General features: G+C 51.4%; 3 protein-coding genes across 3 annotated transcripts; all 3 read right to left on the bottom strand.

Annotated features, from left to right (window-relative positions):
- On the bottom strand, positions 1 to 1255 carry N0V89_008244 (uncharacterized protein; the record flags this gene model as incomplete). The annotated part of the gene is made up of 3 exons (XM_056217002.1): positions 1 to 906; positions 956 to 978; positions 1021 to 1255. The coding sequence occupies 3 exons, from the start codon at positions 1253 to 1255 to the stop codon at positions 1 to 3; spliced, it is 1164 nt and encodes a 387-aa protein (XP_056068558.1).
- Positions 1256 to 3783: 2528 nt separating this feature from the next.
- Positions 3784 to 7201, bottom strand: N0V89_008243 (uncharacterized protein; the record flags this gene model as incomplete). The annotated part of the gene is made up of 7 exons (XM_056217001.1): positions 3784 to 4036; positions 4088 to 4543; positions 4595 to 5281; positions 5506 to 5577; positions 5636 to 5762; positions 5830 to 6192; positions 6466 to 7201. 7 exons carry the CDS (start codon positions 7199 to 7201, stop codon positions 3784 to 3786), a joined length of 2694 nt encoding a protein of 897 aa, XP_056068557.1.
- A 26-nt stretch (positions 7202 to 7227) lies between these two features.
- On the bottom strand, positions 7228 to 7934 carry N0V89_008242 (uncharacterized protein; the record flags this gene model as incomplete). Its single annotated transcript, XM_056217000.1, has 3 exons — positions 7228 to 7529; positions 7588 to 7867; positions 7929 to 7934. 3 exons carry the CDS (start codon positions 7932 to 7934, stop codon positions 7228 to 7230), a joined length of 588 nt encoding a protein of 195 aa, XP_056068556.1.
- Between the last annotated feature and the right edge of the window lie 3271 nt (positions 7935 to 11205).

Genomic DNA, 11205 nt, shown 5'->3' with positions numbered 1-11205 from the left:
TCATACTTGGTTCGTATGTCCTTGAGTTTGCCCAAATTCTCTTCTCCATAGGTTCGGAAGACATCTTGACCTTTGTCCGGCATCATTCAGGTACGTATATCTCTCAGTTGCGTTGGCAGCTACAAGCTTCTCGTGTATCTCGGCATTTACGGAAGCGACCCACGCTTCAACCTCCTCACTGTCATCAGCGGATTCCCATGTCAAAGATTGCTCGACCCAGAATTGCGGTCTTTGAGGCATGTTCTGGGGAGCACCCTGTGAGGCGGCGGCCCAGGATCCCGTGATGCAATTGTATGCCAGTCCAGAGAAAAACCCTGCCAGACGGTCCGCCATGCCAGAAGCCTGAAGAGAGGAAAAGTATGTGTCGTGTACGATCGTTATGGCCTCTAGGCTCGCTTTGATAGAGACGACACGGAACTTCTGATTCAGCCCATGTGATTGACCGCCTGGTTTGAAAGCAGGCCCTACTGCGGCTCCATACTGAGCCAAAGAGACTCGCTGAAGGGTCGATGTACCGTTAATAGCTCGGAGCTTGGTGCCATTGACGAATTCGTTGAACGGACCTGAAGACGGAGGGGTGGTTCCGTTGTAGAACAGGGTAGTTTGGTACAAAGGTGCCGTAAAGTTTGGTCCCCATCTGGCCACTGGAATCACGGCAGCTCCTGTGTCGCCATCCTTGTCGACATTGAGGGTGAAATCCAATAGGTTGGCGAGCCACGCATCACGTGTGGTGTTCGATGAGCCATAGTCGGCATCTGCCAAAAGCGGTGTTTCGGCAAAGAAGGTCTGAAGATCGAAACGCGTGATAAGAGCGAAAGAATTGCCTCCACCTTGAAGTGCCCAGTAAAGGTCCCTATATTTGGAGGTTGCGGTGACAGTCGCTATGGTTCCGTCTGCGAGAACAGCCTGTGCACCGAGTCAGTATTGCAGGACGATAGCGACGAGGAAATCTCACCTCATAGGCTTTGATCTTGCCTCCTGCAGATCCTTGTCCGTGTTTGTAGCTATACCAAGACATACCGCCACCGAGCAACAGGCCTGGAACACCCACCGGGGCCAGTCTGCCCCCAATGACAGTCAAGTTGGTCCCCTCAAGATACTGGAAAACATCGCCCCATCGTGGACCAGGGCCAACGCTCATAGTCTCTTTGTCATCGCTCAGCTTCAGGGTATTTAGATTCGTGCTTGTTAGAAGCACGCCGGTGGAATTGATGTTTGCCGCATCCGAGATAGGCATATGGCCACCACCTCTCATGGCGAAGGGCGTGGAGGTGTTGACGAGAGTCTTCACAGCGAACGATAGGTCTTGGGCATTTCGAGCTGCGAAAACGCAGGCTGGTTTGAGCCAAGCGGATGCGGTCCAGGAAACTTGTGTCTCGTTGGTATAAGTTTCGTCATCGGGAAGAAAGGTGATATTCGGATGTGAAGATTTGAGAATGCCGCACGCTTCAGATGGGTCGGACACACAATTTTCGATTGCTGATACAAGCGCGAGAGAGGACGCCAGGACATAGAAGGGTAGTTGAACCATTTTGATGAAGGTACTGGCACGTCGTCGACATGGAAGCAGCGACCCTTCTTTAAGTAATTCCATGCACATGAGCGTTTAATTGCACGCCTCGCTCGCGGAAGCATCCACGGAATGACATTGCAGGGTTTGCTTTCCGGAACCTCGGAGAAGCTACCTATGGTAGTTGGAATCAGTGCAGCCACAAAGGTACGCTGCTGATGCGCGTCGCTGCCCATGTTCGTCCGAGGGGATCTACGAGAGCGCGCTAGTGTACCATACCCTAAGCTTCGAAGTCGCCGAAGCAGGTGTACATACACTGTAGCTCAATCAATCTCGATACAAGCTAGTCTGCGTTGGTCTAGATCCAGTGACGGCGATTAGATCTAGTGTCCCTCCAAGTACTCAGCTTGATTCTATCTGATGGTGGACTAGCTGGGCTATGTGATCTTGGGCGTGCTTGGCTTCGAGATCAACCCTGCATCGTCTGGCCTGTAGATCATAATACTCCATCTCCCGAACGGTGCAGGGGAGCTCAAGCATGCATACGGGCGATACGGGTCCCCAGCTTCCCCAGCTGGTTCCTAGCATGCGGTGATTGGCCAAGGCGCCGCCCTTGCAGGTTTCAGTGCGCCGGATCCGGCCTAGTGCCCTTGGATGACGCCAATCATAGCCCCATCGCTCTCGCTCCCGTTCTCAACTTCGCTCTCGCTCTCTCTCTCGCACTTCCACCCCTCGTTTTTCGCGTGCAATGCCACGATTGGGCTCGAAGAAGTCCAGAAATGGATGCCAGCACTGCAAAGTGAGACGCGTCAAGGTAAGGCTTAGCCTCCATGCCCAGTACTCTACTAAAAGGGTCCAGTGTGACGAGCAGAGTCCCTGTTCAAATTGCATCAAGTACGGCGTTGCATGCAGCTTGCTTGGCAGACCGCAGCTATCCGACGATCGTGCAGGCAGTACGCCGTCCGGCCCATCGTCCTCACATCCCAGCCCTGATGCATCTTCGAACCCTCCTGTTCCGGTGCTGCCGGTAGCAGACTCCCGGTGCGGCCATTCCACCAGCCGGACAGATGGCTGGATGGAAGATCTCGAACTTATGCACCACTACACTGCGCATGCCTATCTCACCGTACCCGGGAATGATCAAGCGAAACAGACATGGGGCTTCCTGGTCACTCAAGAGGCTTTTCGACACAAGTATCTGATGCATTGCATCCTCGCATTCTCCGCCTCGCATCTGGCGTACATTGATCCGCAGTCACGGTCAAAGCATCGTATCCAAGCGTCGGCCCATCAGTCTGCTGCCATCGCAGGGGTGAACAGAGTACTGCCAGACATCACTCCGTCGAATTGCCACGCCCTTTTTGCAGCAGCAAGCCTGATCACGTTGACTGCTTTCGCAGAAAGCACAAGCAACACGATTGAAACCCTTTTCGAGGTATTCCAGCTTCTACGCGGCATGAACATCATCTTAAGCGGCAACCAAGACCTCATTTGGAATGGACCTTTCCGGTCAATCTTTCAGCATGCATCTGGCCCAACAAGATCGCTTCCTCCATTATTGTCCTCGTGCATGGTTCAGCTTCGAGCGTTAATGGATGACACTCAGCCATGCTCCCCGCTGGCGTATACGGCAGCAAACCAGCTCTTGGAATCGCTCCAATCTGGAATTGATACCTCTGCTCACATTGCAATGCGCGCAGTAATGTATTGGCCTATCAAGATAGATCAAGAGTTCATTGATGCATTAGGAGACGGGCTGGATCAACAAGTCACGAGCGTGATGCAACAATATCTCCGCATCGTGAATCTCGCTGGGGCGGAATTCTGGTTCATGTCGTCTTGGCGCAACATAACATGCTGATGCTCAGAAATTTGTACTCGTTATAGAAAAAAAAAGGGTAACTATTTTCGTTTCGCTATCTTCATGCTAGGTCTTTGTGAATGACAATCTGGTCGTATGCTCTTCTGCTGAAGTACAAAGAGCTTGCAATACCTTTTTCATGAACATCAATCCTGTGAATATATCAGTCTTCTGTATATCGACTCGCTACGAATCATGTCCTGTCGTGAGAAAGGCTCTGCGAGGCGGGGGCTGCACACTGCTTGACGTCTGCTATGGGTCCCGGCCAATATAGCGTGTCGTAGATGAAACTATAATCGTATAGATCGCGATGCAAGAATGACTGTAGTATAATGTAGACACACACCAATCACCACGCCTACCTTCCTCTCGATATGGCTCTTGAGATATGTTTGTGACATCGCAACAACGTTTATGCTTGTGTTGACCCAGTGGGCTTGACTTCTCCCAATCCGTATCCAGCCTGATACATGTCGGCCAGTACTGATTTCTTTGCCAAGAGCGTGCTAGGCTTATCGAACTCAATGAGCACACCTTTATCTAGTACGGCAACTTTGTCGAATCGTTCAATGAATCGCAGTCGATGAACGACAGCTAGAACGGTTTGGGCAGAGAAGTCGTTATCCACGACATCCTGCATCACAGCCTCTGTCGCATCGTCCACACTTCGATTTGGGTTAGTTCAAGCGTTACGGGTCGAGATATCCTGGACCTACCTGCTTGTGGCTTCATCGAGTATCACGATCTGACTTCTCCGGACCATCGCCCTCGCCAGACATAGCAACTGCCTCTCTCCGACAGACCACAATGACAGTGATGTTTGCGCATCAAGACCGCCGCACTCGATCACCCTGTCCCAGATCTTAAGCCGATTCAGAGTCGAGATTATGGCCTCATCGTTTACTTGGCCTAGAGGGTCAATGTTGAACCGTATCGACCTGGGCATCAGGAAAGGCTCCTGCGGTACAACGTTGATGCGCGAACGGAGATCCCCGGGGATCAGATCATGCGTCTCCACATCGTCTATCGTTATTGACCCCGAAAAAGGGATCATGTGAAGCAAGCTTAGTATGAGAGACGTCTTTCCACTGCCAGATCGCCCGCAGATCGCCACCTTCTCACCAGCAGCGATGGCAATGGAGAGGTTTTTTAGGACCGGATCACCTCCAGATCTGCGAGCAAGTCAGCTATTGAAGAGATCGTCAGATTCACAGATTACGTACTTATAGGTTGCTGTTACGTCCTGGAAGTAGATTGTGCCTCTCGTCGGCCAATTGTCAGGTCCAGGTAGAGGCCGGTCTATTCCTAGCTCTTTTTCCTCTGAAGCCGTTTCTTCTACGAAAGACTTAACCCTACCGATTGCACCAATCGAAGTTTCTAGCGCTGTCCAGGATTTGACAAGCATGGCTAGGTTTAGGTTGAAAGTCATTACCGAGACGAGGGCAACACCGACCGCTCCCGGATCGAATGAATCCCTCCAGACCACCATGATTGTAACAAGGATGGCTGCAAGTACTGCCACGATGAGATCCAATGCGAGGGCAAGCCATTGCTGAATGCAATAGAGTAGGTAGACCGGTTTCTGCGATCGATTGAGGAGAGCATGTAGCCTTTCTTTAAATGCATGTTGCCATCCGAACGCGCGGATCGTTTTCGCGCCATTTGTCGTTTCGAGAAAGTGTAGGTACACAGGGGCTTTTGCCTCGATGTCGAGCAATCGCACTTGACGGGATGTTCGCAGGTAGAACCGCTGCACGAAGAAGACGCTCCCCGCAATCACTGGCAGTATTGCCGATAGATACTTGCCAAAGATGCCGAGTAGCACAACCTTGGCGATGCATTCGTACACAGCTTTGGTGCACTTAGTGATGTTCACACCACCTTTTATGATCTCAGTTGGACGGAAGGGACTCACCGATGATGTAATTAGCCGCAATTGTTGGGAGATCTAGGCCAACTAGTTCCATGTCCTGACTGAAGCTTCAAGAGGTCAGTCTGTGTAACAAGCAAGCAGAGGCTTTGAACTTGCCGGTTGGTGATAGATCCAGCGTCAGTCTCCTGGAAGAAACGCAAAGGGGCGCTATGCTTTTGATCAGCTTCAAGTCATAGTATGTTGCGCTCTATCTCGACAGACCTCATTGCCGCCTTGAGAAGATCTTCGTGGAGGCGTTTGGCGGTTTTTGATATGATGGTGATGAATATGAGCCTAAAAGATTAAGTCACATTGAAGCGCTCATTCAAACACTCTGAGCGAGAAGGCTTACCACAACTCACTGAACAGGAAGCCCGCCCCAAGAAGTCCGATGCCTATGTATACGCCCAGGTACAAGCCATTGTTGGTATGGCCTTGTGTCTTCGCACTCGCTGCGGACCACCAGTCGACGATGATGACTACGCACGTTGAAGATATGAGCACAAGAACCGGTGCAAACAAGGGGTATAACTCGGGTCAACGTACCAGAGAATTCGAGGCAAAACACCCACAAGGCCACCGTAACCAGCATCAAGGCGACAGTGATATGACCACCAGCTCTGGAATAATAGCTGTAGGCGGAAAAATCTCCGGTCTGACGCCTCAGGTCCTGCTCTTCGTTGTTCAGCTCCATCAGTGCTTCTGCGCTGGCTGCTGCTGCATTGTACAAGGGGCGCGTAGTTTGGTCCTTGAGCAGCAACGCATCGATCGCAGTCGACTCTGCTGGCGCCTGGAATTGGAGACTACCGACATACCCGTCCGCATCCTTTAGTGAGTCTATAATACCAGACTCTGTGATGGTACCACTCTCCACAACGATGACATCGTCAGCAAGGGATATGAGAGATGCTGCATTGCGGTCAGTTGCTTGGTGTTTTCTGTGGCCGTTTCCACCTACGAGAGTGAGTAACGAGCACTACGGTGGTCAGATTTCTGCGAAGTATCCCTTGGCGACCGAGAAGCCGTTCAGATATGAGTGCAGTGTTGCGGGCGTCGACACCGCTGAAGACGTCGTCTAGAAGGACTACATTTTGTCTCGAATAGATAGCCCGTGCCAGAGCCTATGTGTAGGTAGGTCAGCTATAATCCGAGTGATTGACGATATGCATCAGGATCGGTCACTCACGACGCGCTGCCTCTGACCACCACTCAAATTGTTGCCACCATTGCCAACAGAAGTACGGTCCCCAAGACTGAGATTTGCGATGTCGTTCTCAAGTCCGCAGGCCCAAATGGTTGTTTGGTACCACTTCTCATCTATCAGTGTCGAAGACCCGGCCACAATATTGTCTCGCACGCTGCCATTGACCAACCATGGCACCTGGGTACAGTAAGCAGCGGTGGAATAGCGTCTGTCAGTATCGCCACTCAGCGTGACTGTCTCATCAAGTATACTTTCAAGAAGAGTCGATTTTCCGCTTCCTGTTGGACCGAGAATGACCGTGAAGCGCCGTGCATGAATTTCGGCTCTGAGTGTTCTCAGGATTGCCGGACCAGCGATTTCCCACGCGACATCTTGGTCCTGGAACCTGACAAGGAGATCTTCCTCGTTGGTTCGGGTGTTGATTGGCTGTATTGCCGTCAATTCCACCTCGGATATGTTAATGTCCCGTAAAGGTGCTTGCTGAGAGTTGCGGTCTTTTAGTGTATGGTGGGGTCGAACAGGCTGGCTGCAGTACTCCTGAATCCGGTCAAAACTGCTGAGACACTGGATCACAGCGGGAATAGCTTTGATAAAGGTCAAAGCTGCCAATGTGACAAGAGAGATGAGAGACAATGATGCGAATGCCTGTCCTGCAAGGATCGAATTGTCACCTCTCGCAACGGCGATAGCGTAGAACACCGCGAATGTTAGCATTGGTGCGAGGTTCTGCGGCAAGACGGCTATGTGTTCCAGAAGTCAGCCGTGAGTTCGACGAACTTCATGAGAAACTCAGTCGCTCGGTACTCACAAAAGAATATGATGCCGATGAGGATCTTGCGGTACCTGGACGAGCTATCGATTTCGACTGTACGGAAGTTGCTGATGATACTGGACATCTTTTCGCTGAGGCCAAGCATTTTCACCGTCCTCATGGCTTCAAGCATGACGGTGGTGACGCCCAGTCGCCTTTCGACGTTTTCGATCCATACTCGTTGCGCAGCCTTGGCCCAGGTCGCGAATTTGAATGTACCCAGCACGCATACTGGGACGCAATATGTTAATCCGAATTGGCACCAATGGTCAAGGAGGGGAGATCTCACTGAAAGTAACTAACGCCGGGACGAGACATGCAAGAAACATCTGTCTCTGAAGCAAGAAGATGGCAATGATTACGTCCATGAGTGATGCCCAGACTTCGTGAATAGTCAGGAAATTGAGGACGATGCGCTCCACGTCGGTCCCCATCAAAGTAAGACCGTTGATACTGCCAAGCTCGACAGCTCGTGCTTCTACAGTCTGATAGTAGATGAGGCCTATTAGGCCACCCCTCAGGCGAATGAGAAATCGAAAAGTCATGTACCCGTGTAGCGCGGTAGATAACTACATCAGCATTTTATTAGCTTGATGAACAACTGACGATTGAGAATTCCCGCTTTCTTACAGCCATGCCGAGATATACAAGCGCATACGCGCCAATCAAACCTCGCCCGATATCGCTTGGAACGTTCTTGTCGCCCACGAAGTGGATGAGCTTGGTGATCATGAAAGGCTGTGCGAATTTGAGCGCACTCAAAATCAGACGCGGAATTATTGCCGACAGGAAGGAAGGTGCATAGGCGCGGAAGCATGCCAACAGCAAACTACGTTTCTGGGTCTTATCATCTGTGGATTCAGTCAGCAATGCTGCTTCTTACCAACAATGAAGGTCGCTTGACTTGCATTTGGACCAAGTACTAGCCAGCTTTTCTCGCAGAACCTCCGAGTCGATCCGGTAATCGAGGTCTGGGAGATCGTCGACAGAGAGGATACTGTGATATCCCCGGCGGAGGGTTCCGAAGAGCCAAGAAAATCCCACGAGGTTCCAAAATCCCGTGAAAGGCTCAGGGCCAGAAGTTTGAAACTTTTCGGGGAACCTCAGGGCGTTTTTCTTGCCAAGAGATTCTACAAGCAAGATACCAACGCCTTGCAGGAGGGCAAGGGTCTGCAGCACTGCTGGTCCTGTCGAATGAGGCAGGAGCCAGAGGCTCCTGACGCGTGCGATATCGAGCAATGAAGTCAGGGCAAAGAAGATGGCAAGTAGCGCTGAAGGCTGCTCGGAGCGATGATGCTGGAGCCATGAGAGGCTGCCGGCGGCGAGGGTGGCCACGAGAGCAAGTGCATCGGCCGCGACAGAGGCAGGGGTGTGCAGCTGCGGGTGCCGAGTTCTGAGGGCGAGGAAGGTTGTTTGACATGCCAAAAGTGTGAAATAAAGAGCCTGATGTTGAAAATTATCAGCTTCGGTGTATGACACTGGGATGAGACTGGATGTGTTTCCTCACTTACTGCTTTGACTACGACTGATCTCGTGCGTCTAACGACATGCTGGGCTCTAAACAGACGCACGATTGGTAGAACTGCAAGTATGAAAAGGGCGACATTTGGTGTTATGACAAAGAAACAATCTTCAAAATAGAGGGTGAAGTCAAAAGAGCGGCATGACGGGTCGACACGAGGGCCAATTGCTCGATCGCAGTGCGACATGGCAAGGCTACTGGCGGTTTGAAACGTGCGTTGACGGGCAGAAAAGAAAAGAGGATGCCTTCTTCACGGGAATATTGCAAAGAAGTGCGGTAGCCTCATGCCGTGAAAACGACCCCGTAGAGTCATCAGTTGGGTTGTCGGGTGAACGCGCTAGGCAACCGCAACGGGGGTCGGGATCCTTTGTACCCCGCCACGCCCGCGTTCGCTAGCAGGTTCAACAGCTCTTCAATCGATCTCAAACATCGTTGTCCGGAGCCTGAGTGCGGAATCATCCCATACTTTATCGTAACAATGGCTTTCGCAAGCTAGCAAACATCAACATCTCGTTCGCAGGTCTCGCTCGCTCCCGTATGGATCGAGGATATATTTCCACATATCATTTACCCTTCAGCGTGTCAGCATATCGTTCCGTGAGGTAATATGTAGGCATTGTGAATCCTGAAGCGTTGGCTCTGCATCCTAATAAGTCTCGCGTTCCAGTTGTATGAATTGTGGTCGACGTAGGTAAGCATTATTAATTTGTCGACATAGTGCAAGACACTACTTGCGTCAGCATGCACAAGTAACTCCAAACATTCGTATAGCAAAGTAGGCCAGCTCCTTAGGTTAGAATGCCGTAGCATTCCGGTCCTCGCAACGTCGACTGGTTTGATAAGACCGGGAGAGGTGGGAGATAAGCTGTAATAATTCCTATTGTGACGACTAGCTAACATAGCTCCACATGAATATCGACACTTTGTATAAAGAATGTGCCACCGCCCACGGAGCTGGAATCAGGAGTCTAAGTATTTTCAACTAACATAGTTACTATATGGAGTAGAGTATTAGTCTATCTCTCTGTTACACTTATTTTGAGAGCTTAGTGCCCTAATCTAGGCTCTACCAGGCCCAAAATAACGGACTCAACAAGATTTAGCTAATGCAGAGTAAATCGGCACCTGCGACGTGCGAAAGAAGCAGTGGAAGTGGAGAGGCAGAAGCGGCGGCCAGAATGATGGTGCCGCGATCCACAATGGTAAGTGCTGAGAGGAATTCCCATGACGAGAGGGTGTACAGAATACAAATGCTCGAAGGAATAAGAGTATACAGCTTCCCATCTTGTGTTACACGATTTTCGGAACGTCACAACTATTAAGGGACCGGGACCCATTTAGTACTGTTGGTAGTCCTGGATGCGCAAGCAGTTAAGCAGTAAGACGTAGTAGTCACGATTGTGCCCGCACACGTAGTCTCAGACAATAGCTTGCCGTTTAAGGACGACACTTATCAACGATCAGAATGTGATGTCAATCACATGCAAAGGTAACATTCGACCCCACCATACGGACCCCCCATAGGCTGGTCGCCATGCTCGGAACCGTAGTCTCAGGGAACCACAGCATCTATTTGCTGGTGTATCGCCAATGCTCCCCATTCATCGTAAAGACTCTTGAGGAAGGGGAGAAGTCGAAGGACTGCGTGTCTTGGCATAGAGTGAAGTGTCTGATCGTAGTGGTGCGCGATCCCATATCTAGCTAGCGTGCTGACCACGTGAACCCGTATCCCCCGGGACATTCTTAGCAGCATCGCGAATTTCCAGATGCCAACCGCGACGACATCACTCCACGCATCCCACCAAAACACCGCCCACAATGAACCTTTCTGCCTTCCGAACGGTCCTCCGACCGACCAATTCCACGAAATACCCGACACCAAGCGCATTCCGACCCAACGTGACGATAAAACCAACCACAAACACCACACCCGCGACGGCCTCCCCATTCACATCAACAGCGCGCATGATGAAGCGCAAGAAGGGGAAAAGGGCCCGGCACAGACCCACGAATTAGTATGTCTTCTCTTCTTGTTCCCGCAGTCGCCACCTTACTCTCACTGCTTTCAATACTACCTCTCCATCGCATGTACTAACACGACCCACAGCCGCAATCCGTTACCACCTCTCGCACCCCCTAACCCCTCGCCCTTTGCACTTTTCCCGCATGCGCGCCCTCCGCCACTGGACCATCCATCGCGCGTGGCTCCTTTTCCTACGCAAGCGCCGTTGGGCCGAAGAACGCGACCTCGAGCGGCAGTACCAAGCCATGCGCTCAGCATGCGAGCACCTGCGCCTCATGGACTCGAACGGGAACTTGGTTTCTGAAGCGGAAGCTGGAGGACAGGGAGCTGATGCGGGCGCATTGGGAGCGCGAGGAAAGGAG

Source organism: Didymosphaeria variabile (genome assembly GCF_027946475.1).
Source record: "Didymosphaeria variabile strain IMI 356815 chromosome Unknown scaffold_6, whole genome shotgun sequence".
Classification (NCBI taxonomy): domain Eukaryota; kingdom Fungi; phylum Ascomycota; class Dothideomycetes; order Pleosporales; family Didymosphaeriaceae; genus Didymosphaeria; species Didymosphaeria variabile.
This window is presented reverse-complemented; position numbering and strand designations above follow the sequence as displayed.